At 36.1% G+C, this 24,632-nt stretch overlaps 2 protein-coding genes across 5 annotated transcripts; one reads left to right on the forward strand and one right to left on the reverse strand.

Moving 5' to 3' along the window:
• Positions 1-1,285: 1,285 nt before the first annotated feature.
• On the forward strand, positions 1,286-4,878 carry LOC135683676 (putative skeletal organic matrix protein 5). Its single transcript, XM_065199003.2, has 4 exons — positions 1,286-1,783; positions 2,161-2,185; positions 2,632-2,786; positions 3,154-4,878. The coding sequence occupies exons 3-4, from the start codon at positions 2,721-2,723 to the stop codon at positions 3,655-3,657; spliced, it is 570 nt and encodes a 189-aa protein (XP_065055075.1). The 5' UTR covers positions 1,286-1,783; positions 2,161-2,185; positions 2,632-2,720; the 3' UTR covers positions 3,658-4,878.
• A 1,853-nt stretch (positions 4,879-6,731) lies between these two features.
• Positions 6,732-24,180, reverse strand: LOC135683607 (rho GTPase-activating protein 1). Of its 4 annotated transcripts, none has more exons than XM_065198923.2 (13): positions 24,049-24,180; positions 22,538-22,756; positions 17,401-17,574; positions 16,269-16,356; positions 15,419-15,550; positions 14,557-14,643; positions 14,060-14,158; positions 12,603-12,716; positions 11,880-11,953; positions 10,752-10,829; positions 9,868-9,993; positions 8,350-8,456; positions 6,732-7,491 (listed from the first exon to the last, which is right to left on the reverse strand). In XM_065198923.2, exons 2-13 carry the CDS (start codon positions 22,734-22,736, stop codon positions 7,300-7,302), a joined length of 1,470 nt encoding a protein of 489 aa, XP_065054995.2. In that variant the 5' UTR covers positions 22,737-22,756; positions 24,049-24,180; the 3' UTR covers positions 6,732-7,299. The 4 variants fall into 4 exon arrangements, with proteins under 4 accessions (XP_065054995.2, XP_065054989.2, XP_065055001.1 ...); XM_065198917.2 differs by having other exon boundaries at positions 17,401-17,586; XM_065198929.2 differs by lacking the exons at positions 22,538-22,756; positions 24,049-24,180 and adding an exon at positions 18,819-22,416 and having other exon boundaries at positions 17,401-17,586.
• Positions 24,181-24,632: the final 452 nt, after the last annotated feature.

Consider the following 24,632-nt stretch of genomic DNA (forward strand, 5'->3'; position numbering starts at 1 on the left):
TAACGTCTTCTTTGACGCCATCAATTTTTTGCCGCCAACGATGGCAACCGCCCTTACAGTGCCTTTTCTCCCCCAACCTCCCTCAATAGTGACGTTCCTGATTATCGTTGCTGTGCAGCTTTTACAAATGACAAGATACTTTATTTGAAAATTCTCTATCACGTCCTGTTAGTAATTGACTACTCCATCTACCCTCATTTGAAGGCCTTACAGTACGCAACAGCTAGATAGATACCGTAAATCCTCGAATTAGCCCCCTGGGGGCTTATTTATTTTTGATATTTTTGGATGGGGGCTTATTCGAGGGGGGGCATATACGAGGGGGGGGGGGTCATAAAATTATTGTAGACATTAAGAAGACATTAATAAAAGACCTCGTTTATTTTAGTAGGAATTTCTTTATGAGCATTAAATTAATTACTACCAAAAGTATGAGTTTGTTGTGGTTATTCAATAAAACGCTAAAGGCAACCTCAGGTAACAAAAATCATCAATTTGAGGTGTACAATTCGATAATCTACAGTAGCAGGGGGCTTATTCGAGGGGGGGGGGCTGATTGACGATTTGTAGTTCTAGGGTGGGGGCTCATTCGAGGAGGGCTTTTTCGAGGGGGGGGGCCATTTCGAGGATTTACGGTATAGATCGGCGTGCTTCCGAACTCTTGTATTTTCTGCACATTTCCAATACTTTGAAGGAAAATTGGAAGATATGTGGGACGTCATTTTGATCCTTTGCCCCCTCCCCTGCGATCTTATCCCCAGCACGCCACTGCCATTGAAAGTTGTTACGCTTGCTAACGGGTCACTGTTTTTTTGACTCGGTTCATGGACTTTAGGACAGATATCAAATTACAACAAAATGAATTAAGAGCGTGTGCTTATCTTGGGATATGACAAGCAATTTGCAAGACACTGAACAATTTTGGTAAATTCATGGTAATCGTGAAAAGTTTCAATAACTTTTGTCCGGGATCCTAGAATCACAGAAATGCTTTATACCATGAAGGATTTTGTTGTTTTCATTAAAGTCTTCGAAAAGCAGTAGTTTTTTTTCAAGGTTGTTTTCCTCGATCATCCATTTTTCATCCCAAACAAAATATTAATAACAAATATTGTGTCTGGTATTTGCAAAGACATTTTTATTCGGCATTTTTTCTTCCGGAAATTAAAAATTCTTTTTGATACTGATATGCTTCAAAACCTCTTTATCAGTCTTTGGATATAAAAATACAATATCGTGTAAACATGTATTTAATTTTAAGGAATTGGCTGAAGATTCTGCACGATCAGATGAAACCGCTACAAAAAAGTGTCATCTCTGCGATTAAATATAAATTGCAGGAATATGTCAACTGCTTTTTGCACAGAATCTACATAGATCTATAGTTTTGTAGGGTTTATCTCTTCAGTTTTTGAATTTCACGCCTAGCTTTTCAGCTTCTACTTTCAGTATCTGTTTACAATAGCAAAGGTTAAAGCAAAATGGCCTCTTCAATAGTCATTACGTGTATTTGCATTTTTCTGCTTCGATTTGTGTGCTGTGAAGAGAGATTTGTCTCGAGGGTCTTTGAAAACACAAAGTCGTATTGCTCAGATTTGGCTAAGAAAGTCTACACAGTGACAAGTGAAGTGCAGTGCATTCACAGATGTATGAGGAACAAAAAATGCAGCACGATAAATTACAGAAACGAGGATGACGTCACGGAAAACTGTGAACTGTGTTCGTTGGTGGCCACTGCTCCACCACAGAAGAGTCAAAGAATTGGAAAACTATCGTTACCAAGGTAAACATTAGAATGTATTTGAATACTACACAGATCCTCCTTACGAATATCTAGTTTAGTTTAATTTGAGAGATCTTGGGAATATTTGCAAACTGTTTACTATCCAGTCTTCACATCACCGTCACTTGAACGTCTATTCTCCTTCCAGGCTATTGTAAAACTATTGTCTCCTCCAGTAGAAAAATAAAGGATTGACAAGCAATTCGAGGTCCTGTTATAAATGTCACGGAACATTTCATTAACATTTACTCGAAGCAGATATTTTACTTGCAGACTTCACAGCATTCATCTTTGAGCGATTTTTGGTTCTATTCTCTGAATATGAGCTGACATTCAAACAAATTTCAGTTTCATTTAGATCTTCTTTTCATTTTTAGAGCGAATTATTCCCAGTGGCTAAAGGTAAGCAATAACGAACCTAAGAACAATATAGTATAGTACTGAGTTTCTGTAATACTAAACTTCACAGCATATAATATACAATATATGGTATTTTTATGTCAAAGCAGTTGAAGAGAATTTATGGCCTTAAATAGACCATTAAAGAAATCCAAAAAATCTTAGGTTAATCACGGAGCCAAAGTTTTGAGCAATCTTGACTCAGAAACAAAGTTAATATCTTGAATTCATTGCATAAATCGAGAATAAAAATTTACTAAGGTCAAATGAATAGTTCTATGTGTTTGTTTTCTCCGGTTTATTTCTTTATTTTACATGAGGTTTCAATGTCTTATATGATTCAATTAAGATTAATAAAATACGGGGACGAGCAACAGCCACTCACGGTTTACTATATCAAAATACTTTTTAATTCAGTTAAGTTATACAAATCATAGATTAACAAATAGTTTTTAGGAGCTGCAGAGAAGTATTTAAGGAAAGAGAAAATGCAGCATCTAGAGTATACGATTTGGAGTCAGGCCGTCATTTCTGCAACATGAGTGAGATTCCAAATTGCGGAGGAGGTGGATGGACTCTTGCTATGAAAATTAATGGAACAAAGGTAATAAAATTATTGCTATCCATTTGGTTTGAGTTAATATCGTATGAAATATTGCGGTCCAGATATGAGATATACGAAAACTACACATTTGACGTTGTTGCTATTTTCCTGGTTCTATTTGAGACGTTTTCAAATCCAAGCAATCTTATGTGCAACAAAAATGCTATGATTTAAATTTTATCAAAGTTCCAAACGAATTAGCTTCCATATAAAATAATTTCACAAGAATTGGACATGAAATCTCACTTTAGGCAAGTGGGATACTCGTCTTTTGATTGAATTTTGTAATTGTTTTTGAACTACCACATTTCTCTCAGCAACCTTCTCTAAGAGAAATGAGTATCGATATCTATAAATTCGCTTCTAGAGTACATTCTCTATCGAATCGGAATATTGGTCAAATGAAGAAGTATATAATACGGATTTAGGGATCCATTCCTTCTTTGAAAACGAAGCAAAGTTCCCTGCCTTAAGCAATGTGGCATTTGACGAGATCTGCATTGGTATGAAGGCATCATCTGTTGTGAATTGGCTGCGTTTACCAGTAAAAAGTTCCTCCCTGCTTGCTATTTTCAGCCCTGGTACCTATATACAAACCAACCTTGGAAGGTCGGCTTGGAATAACTTGCTTCTATCATCTTCATTGCAATTCAATTGCAATCGCGAAGGAATCAATGTGAAGAACGATGCAGGAGTGATTATGGCAAGAATTGGTCTCATTGCTAACAATGAAAAGACGTGTGATACTCCTGATTCGTTCCTTGGAATAGGGATTCCAATTGCTGTATGTGGCAATGAAGCACTAACCAGTCAAGTAAACGACAACGGCAAAAAACGAATCCATGCTACCGGCTTTGTACTGATCAAATGAACATTACATTGGCTGTAAGAGCAGTAAGCAACAATTTATTACATCCAAGACTTCCATCTTTTTGTCTTAACCAAACTGTTCATGGGTTAAAAATATTAAGGAATATCATGAAGGCTTGGCATTTAAACGATATCTTTTACTAATGATACAAATAAAAAAGCTTTTTCACAAGAAGAAGAAAAACACTCTCATGAACTTTTGCAGCATAATGGTAGAAAACGGTGCGGGTTAAACTGACAATCATTTGCAGCCATTTAATCCAATTGTAACAATATCGACGAAGTAAAATTGGCCATAGCAGGCACAAGCTACCCCACTTTTCAGAAATAGTGCTACAGTACCTATTTGCAGCTTCCGGAGATGGAACTGCCCTCCGTTCCGTCTCAACTTTTGAACTACTTCCATGTACAATATCCTTCAGGCAAAAGCACATGCCTGTATCATTTCACATCTCAAGTCATTTTTGGATTCATTTATTTGCCTTGTTAGAAAAGTTATGTGTTTCTTCATGAAAATTTATTATCTTTGTCCTGGGCAAAAACAGATTCTGTGGCACAAAATTGCTGGTGGAACAAGTTGCTGAGATAATAATTGTAGTTAGCAACAAGACAGCGCTGAATTAGGCTATTTTCTCTCAATTTTTAGTTGGTGCAGTTTACCTTTCCAGATTAACAATTTTTGTACACATTTTTTCAACATAAGCTAATATATTTTCAATTTGCATAGGCTTTCCGTAGCTACAGTAAACATATAGATCACAGGACTGCATGATGGGATGTACATAAAAAATGTACATAAAAAGGCCCGAAACCTTTCCCCAAAATGCAGTGCGCAAGGTGAAGTATGTATATGCTGTTATCTTAAGTTAAGACAAGTCGCAAATTGTACACTACCTAATAAAAGCGAGGCGCAGAATTGTATTTCTTAAATGATATATTGCATGAAAAGAGTCCTATTATTTTTATAATGAAAGTTACTTTTCACCGGTCTGTCATAAAGTGCTTGCGGCCGTCTAGACAGAGCGGAACACGCTTTTGGTCTATACAACAGGGCGGTTCTAATTTGCTACCCCGAGTTTCACCCTTACAGTAAAGTATTAAATGTCTAGAAACACTTGTTTAAGTCGTGATGGTTTTGTTCTTGGCAGTATTGGCAATAATGAGTGAAGCAAGCGAAAATGCCCTATTCTAAAATTCTAGATCTAAATCACTTACAGAAACCAAGAGGTCCATGACTCTCAAGTGTTGTCTTCATGGCCTTTAGAAGTCGCCACTTCATCGTCACTTCATTGCCAAATACAGAACCCTTAATGCTTCAGTATTGTTGTGAATAAAGCAGATTTTAAAAGCTTTATCGAGCACTTAATATATGGTACATAAGAGCATTGCTCCAATTCAGTTGACCTTGACACATTTCAACAAAATTTTCACCATTTGAAGCATTGGTAACTGTGGGTCATGATACATAGTGTCATGGGAAATCAATCCGTATTTGATGGTGCATTGTAGAAGCATTTGGGAATTAAACAGCAAAGATAATCAAAGAACTCTCGATAAGCTGTTAAAGTCTACACAATCTTGGGCAGTCATCGTTATGTGAGTATCTAGAATGGAAATATACACCTTTATTATCAAGGCAGTCTGTCCCCTTAGCGATTGGATGGTGTGGACAATAAGGTTTGATCAACGTCGCATTTGATTGGCTACAATCATTTCTGTTCCCCAAAGCCAACAAAGCATGGATTTGATCCCAGATGACATAAAACTGAGCAAAATAATCAGGTCAACTGACGCGTTTCATAAAAAATATCTCTAAACAATCCTGATATCGGAGGGAGGCCTCAACTAGAGTGACGAAAGAACTTGATCACAAAGACAGATGGGAAGTAGTAATAAGATAATCTTTTGAAAAAACACCCACCAAAAGGATCAACATCTCCTGTATAATGAAAATGTTCAACCGACAAAAAAATGTAAATTAACGTCTTTAAGCTGAAGAGGTAATAAGCAAAGTTTACTTTGGATTGTAGCTTATCAGAGCATTTCAACAGGCATATTCTGATAGCATACTTTGTGCATTAATCTAAAACTTGTACTTATTTTCAGATTGATAAAAACTTGTTATTTGCTTTGAGAATGGCACACATTTAGAATGAAAAGTTAGAAGTTGATATAACTACCATAAAATATAGAATGATTTGAGATCAAAGTATAGCAAGAAATTGAATCTACATTGGAAGCCACATTATTTTTATTGCATGATGTCCCAATTCTTGCATCATCGCACAGGAATCAAAGAAGACTAAACTCTTGTGAATGATAAAAGATTAATTGATTTTGCATCTAAAATGGGGCCGATTGTTAAATCGAAGTTCTACCATGAAAGATAAAGAGACAACTTTATACTACAAACGGAATATAATCGCTAATTAATTAAATGTAAAATGTTTTGCAAGGAATGAAGACCCAACGCGACAAAATAAGTCACATAGCACCATAGCAAAGAAATTTTGCAAAGAGAAACCCAGATTTACTTCAATTTAGTATTTAAATTCCTGATAAAAAGAAAGTAAAGAACTTTTGTGTGAAAAAGCATATCGACCGAAGTCAAAATTCTTTCTCTATCATCAATATAAATGTTCGAATCAAGGGCTTCAGAAATAAAGAAATGTAAATCAAATGGCCCAAAATAATCGATTCTTCTTGATTCTATGCTACCTGCACATGCTTGCTTTAATCTCACTTAGAATTCTCTACTCTTTGCAATTATACATTATGGGCTCTGACACTGGTTTGAAATGGGGGGGGGGGGGGGGCAAAGGAAAATTCAACACCCATAGCTAAAGATTTTGAAAAGTGCTCTATTGTTTTGTTAACATGTGGGGGTGGGGACATGGCCCCCTTCTTCGGAGGCCCTGATATTGGTCCCTATTTCCCTTAGAACGGTATTTTATTTCATTCCAATCGCACCCAAATCATGCCTTGACTAGCCTTTATGTCATTCCGGGGGAAATAGTAGCATTCTGGACTTTGTAAGGATTTAGTTTTCACAGAAACTTCTTTAGAAATTTATTCTCACATAGGTTTCCTTCAGGTCAACTATGAAGCAAACGATTAATCGAAGTTGTTATAATAATATAATTCAATACTAACAGCCCAACAACTAAAAAAAGGATAAATGTAATTTTTATTGACTAGAAAAATTTATTGACCTTATCACACTACTTATCAGATTTCCGTTGTTTGGGGTAGTGAATAAATGGAGCCAAAGGGTGCTTATAAGCAGAGCCCAGAAATTATGAGCTCAGATAGTCAACGACAGCGAAATAGGCCGTTTGAAATAAAAGAAATTGAAAAATTTAACTCAAATTCCCGCTTATCTCTATTCTTCATCTGAACAGTTTCAGAATATTTATCTGTAGTTTTCGGAGCTAAAGGATATTACCCGAGGAACAGATAAACATTCCTGGACTGTACTTAAAGTGCTTAATGGACAATTGACAAGATACAGTTAGTATGTACCCATCCTCTCCCCTTACAAGAAAAACTTTGAATAACAAGCCCTGTAATAAAACTTAACAAGGGCCTTGCAAGATCTGGATAGACGGTTCAAATATTTAGTGGATTATAAAAATTCAAGTAATTAGTCTTTATCTACAAAGACATCTGGAGACAAAACTTCCTGAGAATTGTCTAATAACAGTTTTGTAAAAGTATTTATTTTTGCCATCGATGTTAGCGATATTGTCTCGTGTTTAGACCACATAAGATTGGGACCAAAGATGATCGCCAAATTGCCAGTGGACATTCTGTTCTCTGCAGAATTCTGTACGACCTGCAAATATTTAGCCTGGTTAACATTTGTCACATTTAAGAATTTTTCAACATAAGAAAAGAACTTATTCAAATTTCCTGTAATTCCGCAAACACACTTTTGTAATTGCTGGCATAATTAAAAAACTGAGCAGTTAGTAGACAGTCAAGCGATGATTGCGATCAAGAAATCATTTAACATTGGCTTTAAAAAATTTCATTAAAAATTCACGTACACAATCAACTACAGTCCTCAAAGAGGGTATTAATATTTTGCGCCCCCCTACCAAAGATAAAGTTAATATATCTTCTACAAATACATGCAACCATACATTAAATGGACGGGGGGAGCTGACACATTGCCCCATGAATGCATGTTATTCTGGTGGCCTTTTTATCTCTAAAGCTGTTTGCAGTACTATTGTCTAGAAATATGCAAGTACTTGACTGGAACATGGCATAAATTAATGAAATTTGCCTTAATGATATTTGAAAATGGCTTTGAAAAAAAGCAAATAGTTAGTAAACTAAAGCTTTTCGTCTGACACTCTTCAAAGTTTAAAATGTCAGAACATAGATCGAAAACTCTACGCTAGGAAATATATATACCCAGTTGTGTGGTACCTCCACAGTCATGTGCTCGTGTTTCTGATTGGCCATTTCGATCCACAACTCGGTATACATATTTCCTAGCGTAGAGTTTATGATCTATGATCTGACGTTTTAAACTCTGAAATGTGTCAGACGAAAAGCTTTAGTTTACTAAATGTTTGCTTTTTCAAAGCAATTTTCAAGTTTTGTACCACCAAAAGATTGTTTAATGATATTTATGTTATATATTTCAATATGCTTGTTATTGCTATAAGATTTTATTTCGTACCTCTTCGAGAAATCTGATGATGTAAGTGAGTACAGTGTAGTTATCTTTGGGAATGCAACTTTTCATCTCGAATCTCATCTTCTCAACCCTTTCTTCTGCCGGTAGGGCTAAATAAAAAAATACAGGCTTAAAATCAATAAAAATAGCATTTATCCTTAAAAAGGGAGACATGCAGATATTTTCTTTCGAAAACCAACAAAAAAGCTAGATTAATAGGTTAAAAATTTAAACCTTGTTATTTTTCAAACAAGATAAGCTAATTGAGAACAAGAGGTTTTTGATATTCAAATCGGTTTCTTTCGACAAAGGATAATGTTATATATGTACGCAAAGGATCAAGGTATTAATTTCCTAAACACATCTTTTTAGTATAAACAGCAAGTTGCTTCTAGATAAACGAGTTACAACTGGAAGCTTCTCTAAGTACCAAATGAGGTGTAAAGACAATTGACAGTCACTTAGTGGCTTAAAAGCACTATGTCCCGTCAGTCAACCGTTCAGTGTTGACAGTAGGCTTTGAGGCGCATTTATGATGGAGAAACATTGCGAATTGGCCTTACATTGCTAATTGAATATGTAACAATAGCTCTATTGTGTAGTTAAACTACTGGGATATTCAAATGGCCAGCGAAATGTATTGTGACAAAGTGACTTTAAGCCATCTGTCAATCAACATTACCCAATCGATAAGCGTGTGAGGTATGGTTTGATATGGTATGGTACGGTATGTATGGTAAAAGATGGTAGGGTATGGCACGGTATAGTAGGGTATGGTAAGGTATGGTATGGTATAGTAGGGTATGTATGATAAAAGATGGTAGGGTATGGTAGGATATGGTAGGGTATGGTATGGTATAGTAGGATATGTATGGTAAAAGATGGTAGGGTATGGTAGGGTATGGTAGGGTATGGTAGGGTATGGTAGGGTATGTATGATAAAAGATGGTAGGGTATGGTAGGATATGGTAGGATATGGTAAAATATGGTATGGTATAGTAGGATATGTATGGTAAAAGATGGTAGGGTATGGTAGGGTATGGTAGGGTATGGTAGGGTATGGTAGGGTATGGTAGGGTATGGTAGGGTATGGTAGGGTATGGTAGGGTATGTATGATAAAAGATGGTAGGGTATGGTAGGATATGGTAGGATATGGTAAAATATGGTATGGTATAGTAGGATATGTATGGTAAAAGATGGTAGGGTATGGTAGGGTATGGTAGGGTATGGTAGGGTATGGTAAGGTATGGTAGGGTATGGTAGGGTATGGTAGGGTATGATAGGGTATGGTAGGGTATGGTAAGGTATGGTAGGGTATGGTAGGGTATGGTAGGGTATGATAGGGTATGGTAGGGTATGAAATGTATGGTATTGTTTGTATTGGATGGTATCTTATCATAAATGCAAACTAGGTAGTTATATTGCAAGTTTTTGAACTCCTTTTTACCTACTAGTCAATTTCTGCACTGTATCATTCACAAACAATAATTAATGAGTAGACTGAGATATTGACAGCTTACCGCATATGTCGGCAGCTACAGGGTAGAATTCGAACGTCAGAAGCGGCTCTGGCATTTCTCGTAAGAATTTTTTTATTAGAACGGCGGGAGCATGGACGTCAGCTGGATCAAATACAACGTTTTCACCTAAGTAGAGTAAGGAGAGACAAGTTTGGTAGCACAATCATAAACGTCTTATAAAAGACATAATGTATATAAATATTCAGCAGCAAGAATTACTGGCAACAGCTAGATTTATTAACATTTTGAGACAAAAAGTTAGTTACTTCAGGCCTAACAAAAGTTTAAAAAGTCCTTGGAAGCAAGTACGGTCTTTCGTTTTTTAAAATCTGACAACAGCTCATGCAAAAAGCAGTACTGAGGATGGAACCTATTTAATAGTGGAAAATCAAAAAAGCTGCATTTTGTTGGGCGGCATTAAATGGGGGCAGTTGGCAGCTGACGTTATTACTGAGGTTGTGGCAGCACAGAGGAAGAAGTGGAGGAGAATGATCGGCACGGCCGTCTCCATCTGAGGTGGGAAAAGCCTGGAGAAGAAGATAGCAAAAACAAATAGCATCTATGCAAGAGCTTCATCTTTAATTGCGGAGCAAAGTCATTAAGCGCAGACAATAAATTTTCCAACCCAGCGATAGAACTCCTTTGATTTTTCATTCACTCCCCGGGTTTGAAACGGAGCAGTTCTCACATTCGAATTTTTGTGTACAATACAAAACGTAGACTTTCAAACATCGTTGCTCATCAAGTTCCTAACTCTCTGTTAGAAATAACAACGAGCCTTTTATGATTGTCTTAAAGCTCAGCTCTATGGCATCGGTACGTGCATCAAGGAAAATCAAAACAGATGCTGTGAAAGAAACTGGCAAAAAGGAATATGGTGGTACCTTGATTGAATTTTCGTTTCAGCTCTTCAACTGTTGTGCTGAGAGGAGATCGTCGAAATATTCCTTCTGTGGTTAATGCTAGAAAAAACATTCATATAAAATTAATCAGCACTCTCATTTTTGATCAAAATCTCATCTTAAAGTATTAATGCTTATTAAAACATTTAAGTCAAGATATAAACGCTTGATAGAATTCATTTAATGTGATAAAAATTCACAACGAAATGTTAATGCCATGTAATACTTGATAAGGAAATGTCAATGTTTTGTTAAAAAACAAATCAAAACATCAGCTTTCGATAAAACTTCCAATCATATGCTAATCTTGATTTAAACATCAAATCAAAACTGATGTTTTATTTCAAATCTTAAATAAAAAGCTTACTGCACGATTAATATGAAAAATAAACACAAAGATTTTAAAAAAAATTCTAAAAATAACTACAAATTCCTGATTTAGCATTTAAATTAAAATTTTTCATGCCTCGTCAGAATTTTAATGTTTCCATTTAGATGTAGAATGGAAATTAAGTACTGATAACTCAGAACAAATTTTCACAAAAAGATAAGTTTCTAATAAGAAGGCAGGTAGCTCCAGAGGGGGGGCGGAGCTGGTATTTTCGCAAAACTTCACAAAAAGGAGGAATGAATAAACTGGGTGAAGTGGTTGATTTCAAAAACAACTGTTGGTATATCAGCCACAAACAAGGAAGAAATACGTTTAGAAATGTAAGAAAATGTAAGAGAAATTAAAACAAATATCAGAGAAAGACAGTTTATGCATATGGTTATTTTTTACCTTATACTAAGGCATACTGAATCATAATGTAGCAGGGCTGAGCAACGGTAGTTACGCTCTAGTTCTCAATTGTCATAGGACTAAGAACACGTGAGTATGGAAATGGAACCCTCATTCCCAGTTGTAGCAAGCCCAAAAAAGTGTAATTATACAAAATCAAGTCCTTGTCATTTCGTCATCTTCTGACTCACTCTTAAGTAACAGACTACGGTCACTGTTACAAAAAAGTAGAAGGGTTGTCATAATAAAGTGGAATGGGTAGTCGACTTTACCATAAAATTGAACTAAATTCCCTCCTTAGCTAGACACGGGATATAAACATTACCTACCGTGCTGACGTAGAAACTCGACACAGGATTTTACAACGATAGGTATAGGGTCTGCAACGCCATTCTCGATTAACCTTAAAAAGAGGGAATTAGAAAATTAGAAGTCGCAGAGATGAAAAAACTTAAAAGGTACCAAAAGCATAAAATATCTGAACCTTGAGAACAGAGACAACGAGTTACAACTGAAAGCTTCTCTCAGTACCAAATGAGGTCTAAAGGCAATCGACAGACACTAACATGTCTTAAAGGCACCATGTCCCGTCAGTCAACGGTCTAGATTCAAAAATAGGCTTTGAATGCGTTTATGCTGGATAAAACATTTCGAATTAACCTTACATTACATTACCGATTGGATACGTAACAATAGCGCTATTTTGTAGTTAAACCAATGAGAAATTTGAATGGCACATTATTTAGTCCATAGTGCTAAATAAAAGATAGAAAGCCTATAGGTAACTAAATTCTTATGTTTTGTTTGTATCTTGAATAAATATCTTCGTCTCATTTATTCACCAGTCATTAATCCACGAAATTCAGTTGGCCAAATTAATAAGTTTCTATTATACAAGATACAAAAATCAAATGATAACTATAGTAAAAAAGTCCTGAGAAAGTTTTGGCTTTTCTGCCAGAGGAAGGGTGTAGACGTTAATGTATCCAGGTCACGGCACCAATATAATTTAAAGACTTGTTTCGAAAAAACCAATAATAAATTTGACTCACGTTGCTAAACTTAATCCAAACTGCTGGGACTTTGGTATCTCTGTTTGCACATAGAACGACGACGTAGTTGCAGCTGGTTTTGATTTGCCTTTGGCTATGAGTCGCTCATCATGGCTGAAAAATACATACAAAGCTTTTAAACAAATCAGTATTAAAAATATGGAAAATGTGTTCGCAACATGAACAGTTTTTTCTTCAAAAATCAAACAAACAGGGCCGTTTGCATTTTGACACAACAAAATGGCCATTACCTATACGCAAAGAGTAATGGTAGAAGCTCTTTGATCCACAATTATTCAAATTTATTTCCCGTATTCCTTTATTTCAAAAATCTTTATGAAGCAGTAAATAGATATAGTTAACTTCCAACGGTATTTCCTAGTTTCCTTTGCATTTGCAATTATAATATCCGAGTCTCTAAATTTCCAAAAGTTATACCTACATTTATCTAACTTTATTTTCTTTCTTACAAAATCCAATGAAAATTTACAAATGCATATAATAAATACATTACTAAAACAGGAAAATACTCTACAACACTACAAGGACGAGACCCAGAGGGGCAAAAGGCTATGTCCATTAAACATAAGAAAGAAAAAAGAACGGTTTCTAAGAAAATGCTGAAAAAACAAGGCACTAAGGAAAATGAAAGGTGGTGCCATGTAGCGAAGCAAGGGCTGGTCTTGGGCAAATCGACCAGTTTTATGGATAAAATGCAATGTCTATTGTAACATATTTTTATTTTGGTCAAATGATTGATCTTTATAACCAACATACAATAAAAGCTATATTCTTGAGGGAATGGTATATCCAAATGGTCGCAGTAGCTCAAATGGCTCCAGCGAGATCTTTCGTCGTTGAGAGAAATCTAACTCTTTCGATATATCGGTTCTAACTATTTACATTGAATTTTTAAGCTTTATATCCCACTAAAAGTATGCTTTTTTAAAACAACACCTAAACAACCTTTCAGATATGTATTGATAGATAGCCAGTCTAACATTTTAACCCAGGTCGTCGTAGAGTTTTCGATGATGTGTTGGAATGACTATACATTTTCTGGAAAATTCCATCTTCTAAGAGCCAAACCTTGTGTGAGGATGGCCTAGTGGTTAGGATCGCAGACTGCTGTTTCAAGGGTCTTGGCAACGAGTCCCTGCCATGACTAAAAACTTTCAATAGACATGGGAATCACGAGGTGTGGTCACATCAAGAGGAAAGAAGAGGATAAGCATAGCTTCTTATACCCTTGGGTGCGACAGTCTCCATTATTTAGCGTCAAAAATATTTTTCGAGCGAGGATTCTTATTCGTTGCCATCGCAACCGTTTACAATACTTTATTCTACAATACGAGACTCTGGTTCCCAGGGTAAGCTTCTCAGTGTCCTAACACTACCTTCGGAAGCTGGGTTATAAACTACAAAAGTCAAATATTAAGGTTTATGGATGCACTCACTCTCTGACTTCTCGCGGGATATCCAGTTGTCCTAATCTGATGAACGGTATAAGCTCATCAAGTCTATTCATATTATGAATCTTCTTACCGAATTTCTTGCTGCAAATAATTGACCATCATTAATAGCGTAATAACATACAAATAAAACTGAGAAAATTGCATGAAATTACTAGGGACACCGACGAAGCTCAAGAAAGGCTTATGGAAATCAAGATCAAATCAGATCAAGAAAAATATGTCCTTCATTTTACATATAAATAGTGGATATCAAAATAGGCTAAAAAGACAAAGGCTTCAGCAACCCTCTCTTGATCAGGCGAAATTTACCGCATACCAGGCTTTATTCGAGCAGTTCTATACAAAAAATGCAATGATATTCGGGCAAGATCATACTAACCCCCCCCTCCCCCCCCACCTCTAGCATTTTCTACGCCCATGAATATTAAACTTATTGCAGAAATACAAAAATCTTGTGAAAGATTAAAACAAAAACTAACCTTAGGAATGGCTGCATTATGGCGTAGGCGACTTTTATGAAATAACTTGGATGTACGACGTAAAATGCTTTAATGTTTTTCTTATATCTAAAACAAACAAACAAACCATTTGTATCAAGCATAAAGAAAAAAATGGTTGGCAATAGATATCGCAATTAGAATTTTTGAAGAAATCTAGATTCATGTAGGCCTAAGAAACTCAACTATCTGGAAAATTGGTGATAGCAAGATCAATGCACAGAGCTGTTTTCGATCCGCAATTTGATAAAAGCTTTCTTTCACATTTTCAGATGTTTTATTCTCCAAAATGTGCCGGACGAGAAGTACTTCTAGCAAGCAGTTGAGCAATTTCTGCAGTCTTTTTATTTTACAGTGTAAAATGTCTATTGAGGATCTTATTAAAGATGTGCACTGAATGAAATTTTTTTTCACAGCCTTTTCACAGTTCAGACAAATAGATCGAAATTAAAAATCAATAACGTTCAAAAGCCGATATTACAGACTTTTCTTGCATTTTCAAAATTGTGAATAATTACCTGCACCTGCTTGGTATAGCGTTAACTATTGTTCACGAATAAATGACATAAACATCAATTAATCTTTAAATAAAAGGGCACGCGCGAAATATAAACTAAAAGCAGTAGAATATCTGGGCTTAAGATTGGCTTCGCGAAAGAATTATTTTTCAAATGGCTTTAAAAAACAAACATTTTGAGCCATACAGTATGACTCAAAATTTTTGCTTTTTCAAAGCCATTTTTAAATTTTGTAACACCAAAAGATTGTTTGCTAATCATTTTGTAACCTAAAACTACAAATTTTAGTTATTTACTTTGTTTCTTTCCATATTTTAATTACTCACGTTCTATCTAGTTCCTTGTAGACTTGCAAAAGCCATGAAAATGATGGCTTGTTTTGGCTGTTGAGGCCATAGTGGAAGTACACTAAAGTGTAATCGTTGATGACGTAGTGGTCAAGAGTGGCCTTTGCGAACCTGCCAGAGAAGCGTATAACATCAGTAAGGCAACGGAGGAAGTGTCTTGAGGTCTGCTGAGGCTCTACAAATGAATTCAATAAAGAGAGAGCCGCTGGATGATGCAAACAGAAGAAGCATCGTGGAAAAATATTCAAAATCAACTTACACAATCTTCTTTTAATCCAACTGTCAGCATTTTGAATTGATAAAAATTTGCAGCCCAGGGGTGACAAACTCAGAGCCCGAAGGCCAAACAAAACGTCAGAACATAGTTTTAGATCTATGTTCTGACGTTTCATACTCTGAAAAGCGTCAAACGATAAACTATGCCAAAGTATGCCTCAAAACTTTTGTTTTTTTCAAAGCTTTTTTACGTTTTGTCCCACCAAAAGACTGTTCGATACATTGACAGCACTCTACCCAATGGGTTTACACAGAAACTGAATAGACAAATGTGGTTCTCCATTTGTCAAAATACTCCTAAAGGCTTTAGTATTTTCAATCTTGACAACACATTAATGAATCAAGACGTTATAATGATAGGGTTCTGTTTATCTGCCTAGATGTCCATCAAATGGTACTGATTAGCGATGCACGATACCAGGTCTTTGAAAATAACATATTTTGAAAAAATCTAGTAAATTTAACTCATAAATTAACATATGCGGCATGTGGTCCAAATATCAGTCGTTTGACTTTAGGCAATGAATAAATAAATTATTTGATAAAATCTTACTCTATCAGTCGTTGGTGATCGATTAGTTCTCTTTCAGGTAAACGGCAAGCACTGAACGCAATCACAGGCCTACCCATAATGTCATCGCCTAGAAATATTCAGTTAAAACTTCTTTTAAAGCTCTGATCCACGTTAAAACTTTTAAAATATTAAGATCAAAAGAAGGTAGAGATTTTCTGCGCAATTTTGCAGATTCTGCTTTAGTTATGTTTAAAAACGAAGAATATTTGTTATTTACAGTGATAGAAGATTCAAAAACATTAATATATTATGAAAACCTAATGATCAAATCGGACAAAGAAACTGAGTTGTAAATCTAATGAGATACAAAAGTAACTAAAGCAAAGAAGATAGCTACACGAAAAAAGATGTGATTTCGATTAAATGTCAAATACGAAAATAGAATTTTAGATAAAGAAGTAAAGAAGGGTTAAAAGGAATTCAAAAGATAAAATGTTTCGGGAATACCATAGAAGAGATAAGCAGCAATTGCGGGGAATCTAATTATCTGAAACTGTAAAAAAGGGAGCCCTAACAAGCATGTTACATTCCTACCCATATCGTTTTGGCATAATCATCATACTGTGAAATTAAATGATTTTGTTTATTCATGTGATGTGATAAAAATTTGTTATGGAAAACCTTCTTATGGAAAACTTCTAAGTAAATCAGATACTCCCAATTTCTTTCTTATTTCAGTTAATTTCATAATCAATTACTAACCTTACGTTGCTTCAATTCAAAGTGCATTCAAATGCTAGAAAATTCTAGGAAAGTCAAATGGCTATCAGAAGGGTTACGCGTTGAACACCCTCCATCCATGGCCAAGTGAATTTCCACACAAATAATCCACCTTGTAGACAAGCACGCCCAAAAATAGTTACTTTCCAAGCGTAAGATGGGATGAGCGTACAATACACCTCTACCATACCCCCATAAGGAGACATCCTTACCAAAGAAAATAACTTATGATTCAAATCCTTTGCAGTGCTCAATAAGACTTTTTTCTTTCATAGTATAGTATAAATTTATTCAAACGCAAGGAAATCCATATAAAGGAAAGTTGAAGTAATTAATTTGGGAAAAGTAAGTAACGAAGGAGTAATATTGTAGTAACGAGAAGATTTTCTACCTGCGAGTTGGAAGATTTTGTATTTTGCGATGTCAGAATACTTTGTTTCGATATCTTCAAGCGATGGAATGTTACCCCCCGTGTCTGCTGAAAGCGGTTTTTCTTCTTCTTCTTCTTTTTTCGCATTTTCAGCACTCCCGTCGACTGATGAAAACGAAGATAGATTTTCCACTTCTGCAAAAAGAACTAATCCACATGAAAATAGGAAGTAAAAATGCTGCATTGTTACCACTGACTTTTACCAGCATTCTTTTTCTAGAATATTCTACAGTTTTCTAACCAAATTCCAATCTCGTGGGCGCAGCTTTTCATCGAAGGATGCTTTTCAGTGCCGTCGGAACGAAATCCATATTGGGGGACTGCCTCTGCCATATTTTTGCTATGGCCTTACGCAAATACTCTCTTACGTAAAATACTCTCCTTACGTAAAATACTCTCCTTACGTAGAATACTCTCCTTACGTAGAATACTCTCCTTTCGTAGAATACTATCTTTACGTAGAATATTTCCCTAACGTAGAATACTTTTTTTTCTTAAAATACTCTCCTTACTTAGAAAACTGTCCTTACGTAGAATACACTTTTTACGTAGAATATTCTCCTTACATAGAGTGCTCTCCTTACGTAGAATACACTTTTTACGTAGAATACTCTCCTTACATAGAGTACTCTCCTTACGTAGAATACTTTTCTTACGTAGAGTACTCTCCTTACGTAGAATACTCTTCTTACATAGAAGAATAGTCTCCTTACATAGAGTACTCTCCTTACGTAGAATACCCTTCTTACATAGAGTACTCTCCTTACGTAGAATACACTTTTTACGTAGAATACTCTCCTTACATAGAGTACTCTCCTTACGTAGAATACCCTTCTTACATAGAGTACTCTCCTTACGTAGAATACACTTTTTACGTAGAATACTCTCCTTACATAGAAGAATAGTCTCCTTACATAGAGTACTCTCCTTACGTAGAATACTGTTCTTACATAGAGTACTCTCCTTACGTAGAATACTCTTCTTACGTAGAGTACTCTCCTTACGTAGAATACTCTTCTTACATAAAAGAATAGTCTCCTTACATAGAGTACTCTCCTTACGTAGAATACCCTTCTTACATAGAGTACTCTCCTTACGTAGAATACACTTTTTACGTAGAATACTCTCCTTACATAGAGTACTCTCCTTACGTAGAATACTCTTCTTACGTAGAGTACTCTCCTTACATAGAATACACTTTTTACGTAGAATACTCTCCTTACATAGAAGAATAGTCTCCTTACATAGAGTACTCTCCTTACGTAGAATACTGTTCTTACATAGAGTACTCTCCTTACGTAGAATACTCTTCTTACGTAGAGTACTCTCCTTACGTAGAATACTTTTCTACCAGCGGTTCATCGCCAAAACAAACTTACTTGGCAAAGGTGGCCTTGATCGAGGCGGTGGCCTTCTTCCATGCTGCTTCTCGTCAACCATATTCGAACTGACTATACTGGTCTCAAAGCTGTTTATAAACCAGTGTTTACGGAATGTCTTAGCATTAAGAAAAAACAAACACCTGTTGCATCATATCTGCAGCTTAGCCATGGAAAATATTGCAAATACAAGAAATGCTCGCTTTGTTTCACGTATCAGGAACCCGCAAGAATTCTTTAATAAACTCAAGACGAACAGTCTGCAGTTAGGTGTGAGAAATATGACCTCATTTGTATTTACGCAAAAATGGACTCGCCTCCGACTTTAAATGGAAAATTTCTAACCGTAGACAAACAAAGAGCAGTCGACTGTCACGGTGAAATTTCACATCAAATGCATGTTAGAACTGCCGTAGCCGTGCAGAGTGCGATGATAAAACTTTACAAGCAAGCAAGCATCAACAGAATGCAATAGAACCGCTGTAGGAAGCAGACGATTTTCTTCACAACCTTGACATGCTGTGTTCGGGCGGATGGCAGCGCGAGCCTTAAGATGGGCACGCTTTAAGTATATTGCGGTTGTGAAAGAAGTTCTTTTTCTCTGTTATTATCATGGCAGGTGTTGATAGTTGAGAAAATAGAGAATATATGCAAAAGACAGGTGTTTCATAATGGTCATAAAAAATTAATAATACTTTTAGCTGCCACTGGAAAGAACAGATAAACCCAGGGATTACTCACCAGAACCTCAGATAATAATCGTATCAGACAAAAATATTTTGCCCATTGTAGATTCACATATTTTCACAAACTTCACAGTAGGTGAATCATCAAAGAGATCAATTTTAAAAGAAGATTTTCAAAACAGCAGAATGTGGCATGAAGAGCTCCAAAGCAAAGCTTGCAGTATACGAAGCCTTATTTAAGTTATTTTTAGAATCTAGATCTCTACATCAACTATAGGCATAAATTGCAACTCCGCTGAGTTCTTTTAATTATCTTTCAAAATATCTTACAGTGCTCTTGGAATTTGTATTTTTCATGAACCCAAAAGCAAGGATGGTTCTGTCTCCAGGAAAAAGATAGGAATCAAACAAAAGGACAGGAAAAAAGCAAGAGAAAAGTAATATAAAGACAACAGACTTGAATTCATGTCTATGACAAGAGTCAGGTTTTCAAGTATCAAAGAGAGTCCGATTCCAAGTCTTATTGCCTTATAAGTAAACATTGAGATAGATAATGTTTGCTTTCTGAAAAACAAAATTTCTCTAGCCTCATGGCTGCCAATTTTTGTCTGCATCCTAATTTTTTGTTACCTCAGTTCACAATGCTTGGTCAAAAGTGGAAGCTGCAAAAAAATCTACGCAAATCATATTTAAAACCAAAATACCATAATTCTCAGCGTATAAGTCGAGTTTCTAGGTTCATAAAATATATGTAAAAAGTGTGCTGATGACAGAATTGTAATAAAATTTGCATTGTAATTATTAGTGCAACTTTCAAATACTTTTGCAAAAAAGATTTCTCTTTGAAGAAAAAGATATCTTTTGAACAACATTTGATATGACAGTATTAACTGCAGTTTTGATGTGACCCTGGTCGGTTATAAGTCGAAATGCCAAAAAAATGAAGTAATGAGCATAATTCAAAATAAAATTTATGGAATGAATAGAGCCTGGTGCAGCAATGTTTTTAATTAATATCCAGGTATTGTTAAAATGCATGTATTTTCAACCAAAAATTTCAAACAATGCATTGACTTATATGTCAGGACAACTTATAAATAAAGGAACACAGCAAATAGCACTGAGTGTTATTTGCATTTCATTGAGGCATTGACACAACATATATCATTTGTTACTTGGAGTTATGGGGTATCACCAGCTGTGATTATGGCAAATTAGCAGGGGTGATTATATGGTATCACTATTGTTGATTACATGGTGTATTATAAGTGGAGTTTATGAGTTAAGGCTGTCCAAACCTTCGGATATTCCTATTCCGTTATTCGTCTTAAAATTTAATGAATATTCGGTTATTCAGCGAATATGGGTGTGGTAAAATGGGTGTGGCAGGGTGCTGGTAAAAAACTGCAATCTGAAAATTTAACACTCACAACAAAAGATTTTGTGAAAAGTTATATTATTCTGCAAAATAGTGGCAGGGCCATAGCCCCCCGGCCTCCCTTTCGTCAGAGGCCCTGTAGCACAAAAATTCCTGAGGAAAAGCTCCATGACCCCCACCTGCAACCCACGCTCCACTCTCCCTGCCTCCTTCCAATCTTGCTTTATTGGCTTTGTAACTATTTCTTTGGTTTGCGATTTTTGAAGAAGGCCCGTATCCATGAAACTCTTTCTAAGATTGAAGATAGGAAGTTGCCTTTCTCCTTTACAACAATCCTTGCTATTCGACCAGTCAGTGCTATTCGGTTATCAGTCACGGTTATTCGATCAGTCACGGCCATTGTGGACCTCCAACGGTGAGGTTATCCGCACTATTCGTCTCCAACCGAATAATCGTACTATTCGAACTATTCGTTTGTATCGAATAATCATACTATTCGAACTATTCGCTTGTAACCGAATATTCGCTCTGGACTTCAGCTAACTGAATAATGAAACAGGTAACCGAATACCAATTATTTGACCTTCGGGGGACAGGCCTATTATGAGTTATCATCAGTGCTGTTATTATGAGATATCACCAGTGGTGATCATGGAGAATCACCAGTGGCAATAATGGGGTTTATCAGCAGAGGTTATGTAGTAGCAATTATGGAGTGTCATCAGTGCTGATTATAGCATAACATCAGTGAAATCTTTGGGGGTGTTGACCAGTGGATATTAGGGAAATCACCAGTATTGATTATGGGGAATCACTAGTGGTGATTATAGGGTATTATCAGTGATGATTATGGCATATCACCAGCAGTTTTTGGGGATATCACCAGTGGTAATTTTAGGATATTACCAGTAGTGATTATGGGATTTCACCAGTAGTGGTTATGGAGAATCACCAGTGGCAATAATGGGGTTTTATCAGCAGAGATTATGGAGTAGCACTAGTGGTGACTACAGGGTATCCTCAGTGCTGATTATGGCATACCATCAGTGGTTTCTTTGGAGGTGTTGACCAGTGGATATTAGGGAAATCACCAGTAGTGATAATGGGGAATCACTAGTGTAGGGTTTTATCAGTGATGATTATGGCATATCATCAGCAGTTTTTGGGGATATCATCAGTGATAATGGCATATCATCAATGGTGATTATGGTGTATCACCAGTGGTAATTATGGGCTATCACCAAAGGGGATTTTGGGTTATCTCCAGTAGTGATAAGGGGATATCACCAGTGGTGGTTATAGAATATAAATATAGTTTTAGTTGCATTGGATATTATAATTGGTGGTGGTTTTTTTTGTCAATAGGCTTGGGCACAGTGGCGGACAGTTGGTCAAATATTAGGGGGGGGCAAGCCTATTGTTTTAATAAGATGATGTCACATTTCCCATTGTTTTAGAACAAAAGACCATTGTTCTCTAAAGTATTGGGGGGTGGTTGCCCCTCCTCGCCCCCCCCCCAAGTGTCTGCCACTGCTTGGGCAGCATAGAGGAAGGTCCTAGCTTCCCACACATTATTTCAAGAGAGTGTAGGGGGAAGCAAAGATATTAATTAAAATCATTATAAGGGTATATCAAAATTTGGAACAAATTCTTACCATGGTATGTTTGTTTCAACAAATCCTTGTCAGCAGCCTCTTGGTCTGGAGTAATTTGAAAATCATCTTGGAAGACAATTCCTTTACTTCTTCTATTAACAGGGTGGCCTCTTCTTAGTTTTACACCAGGCCTACTACTTTCTGGATCAAGAAGATTTTTGACAGGCTCATCTTCATCTTTCAGGTTATCAACACTCATACTAACAATTGTTTTTTACTCTGAAAAAAAACAATGACAACAAATATATTATTATATTCTTTAAAATCAAATGCAGCCCGGGAGGAATGAATGACACCAGGAAAGTCTAATGATTCAATTTGCAGTAGATATCTAATGCTGAAAAGTTATGGGAATGGTCAAATCTAGCCATAGTCATTCCATACGAAATCTAAGAAGGTTGTAACCTACTATCTCAGAATTATCTGAATTTAATATCAATTGGTGGTATTATTGAAAAAAAAATTCCTCCAAATTTGAAATCAATATCTTAAGCAGTTGTAAAGTTGTAACAATTCAAAATAATCATCAAATATGGGAATGGCCCACCCTAATTTTTGCTCATAAAAAGATAATCCGTATTCAAAAGGCAGCTAAACAATTTCTATATATACTGTGACTTTGAAAATTTATAACATATACAAATTGATATTGAGGAATACAGAAATGGCATTAGAAACAACATGGCTTCAAAAATATTCTCCACTGTAAAATGACTAATAGACTGGAAACTTTGTTTCTTGCACAGAGAAGTTGATTTTGAAAATTTGCAACTGGCTGCCTGATATCACACACATTTAGAAATTTGTAGTGGTAATAATTGTAAAATGTTATCAAATAGTGACTCTACACAGCCAATATGCAGAAGTGCATGGATCCGGGTGACCCAGGGCTGAACTTTTCAACTATAGAACAAAATGTGTGTGACTCATTAGTCAGTAACTTAGCAATGTATTGTCTAACCTATGAAACTCATCACCAATTGGCTGGAATAAAGAACAAATAAAAGATTGCCAAAAAACTTTACCTTATTTGCTTTCCCATTCCTTAACGCTACTTCTTTTTACAGTGGCAATTCAAAGGGTATGCATATACTCGTGTATTTTGGGATTGTATGTAATCAGTCACTAAGCGTTTTCAATATCTCAATATTCCCTTTGAATTCACCAGTATTGTGTCAAGCCTTATCGTTGCTAAATAAAATCAACAGAACTTTTTATAACGAATAACTTTTTTCATCTGTGCAAGGAGAATCCGAGAAAAAAAGTAAGTTATAAAAGACTGAAGATCATCTAATAGGATCTGGTATTAAATTAAATCTATTCTACGTGTCAGACTTTTTTTTAACTGTAAAGAAACCGCTAAAAGTGTTGAATGATGATCGATACCAAGATGGAATCTGTTTAGGCCAGAATGTAATATTCTCCTAGAAAATATACGAGGATGGTGCTCCATATCAATTTAAAGTGAAATTCCGTTAAAAGTAAGGGCTTCTCTCAGAAATAGTTTTTACCTGTGAATATTAAATGGTCCATAACATCATTTTGTACTTTTTTGGCTGGAATGTTGGCTTCTTCTTTGTCAACACCCTTGCCCTACTTGATTTCAAGAGTGCGGAGTAATGCGCCTCCCTAATGGCCGATCAAATCAAGTCAAAACATGAATCATTCAGCTGAGATGGAGCAGTGATCGTCTAAAGATAGACTTGACCGTGCCCTTCACAAGAGCATGGATACAGTGGCGTACCCAGGGCTTCAGCAGTGGGGGGGGGGGGGGGGGTCTGGGGCGTAGCCCCCAGAAATTGTTTTGGACCACGCTCTTCAAACACTCGCTAATGCGGGGAAACGCCCTTTTTGCAAATCTTCCCCCGTTATTTGATTCATTTTAGCTACGGTTAGCAAAGTATTTTACAATTGTTATTGACATAAGCATACAGTATAATGAGTTTTACATCGTTTTTGGACAACACTCGAAGACCATATTTTAGAAAAGTGGGGGGGGGTCCGGACCCCCCCTATTCCCCCCCCCCCCTTGCATGGATAGGGGCTTCAATTGAAAGGAAATCTAAAACATAGCACACAAGCTACTTTACTAAAT

The sequence above is a fragment of the Rhopilema esculentum genome, chromosome 17, assembly GCF_057945365.1.
Source record: "Rhopilema esculentum isolate cy_ngs chromosome 17, ASM5794536v1, whole genome shotgun sequence".
In the NCBI taxonomy this organism is placed as follows: domain Eukaryota; kingdom Metazoa; phylum Cnidaria; class Scyphozoa; order Rhizostomeae; family Rhizostomatidae; genus Rhopilema; species Rhopilema esculentum.

Bases quoted from the DNA above. Each gene is read 5' to 3' on its own strand.
- LOC135683676 (XM_065199003.2), top strand. From the start codon at position 2,721: ATGAGTGAGATTCCAAATTGCGGAGGAGGTGGATGGACTCTTGCTATG. The intron at 2,787-3,153 runs GTAATAAAATTA...ATTCGCTTCTAG, and splicing joins TGAAAATTAATGGAACAAAG to AGTACATTCTCTATCGAATC.
- LOC135683607 (XM_065198917.2), bottom strand. From the start codon at position 22,736: ATGAGTGTTGATAACCTGAAAGATGAAGATGAGCCTGTCAAAAATCTT. The intron at 15,551-16,268 runs GTAAGATTTTAT...CTTCTCTGGCAG, and splicing joins GATCACCAACGACTGATAGA to GTTCGCAAAGGCCACTCTTG. The intron at 7,492-8,349 runs GTACGAAATAAA...AAATATTTGCAG, and splicing joins TCATCAGATTTCTCGAAGAG to GTCGTACAGAATTCTGCAGA.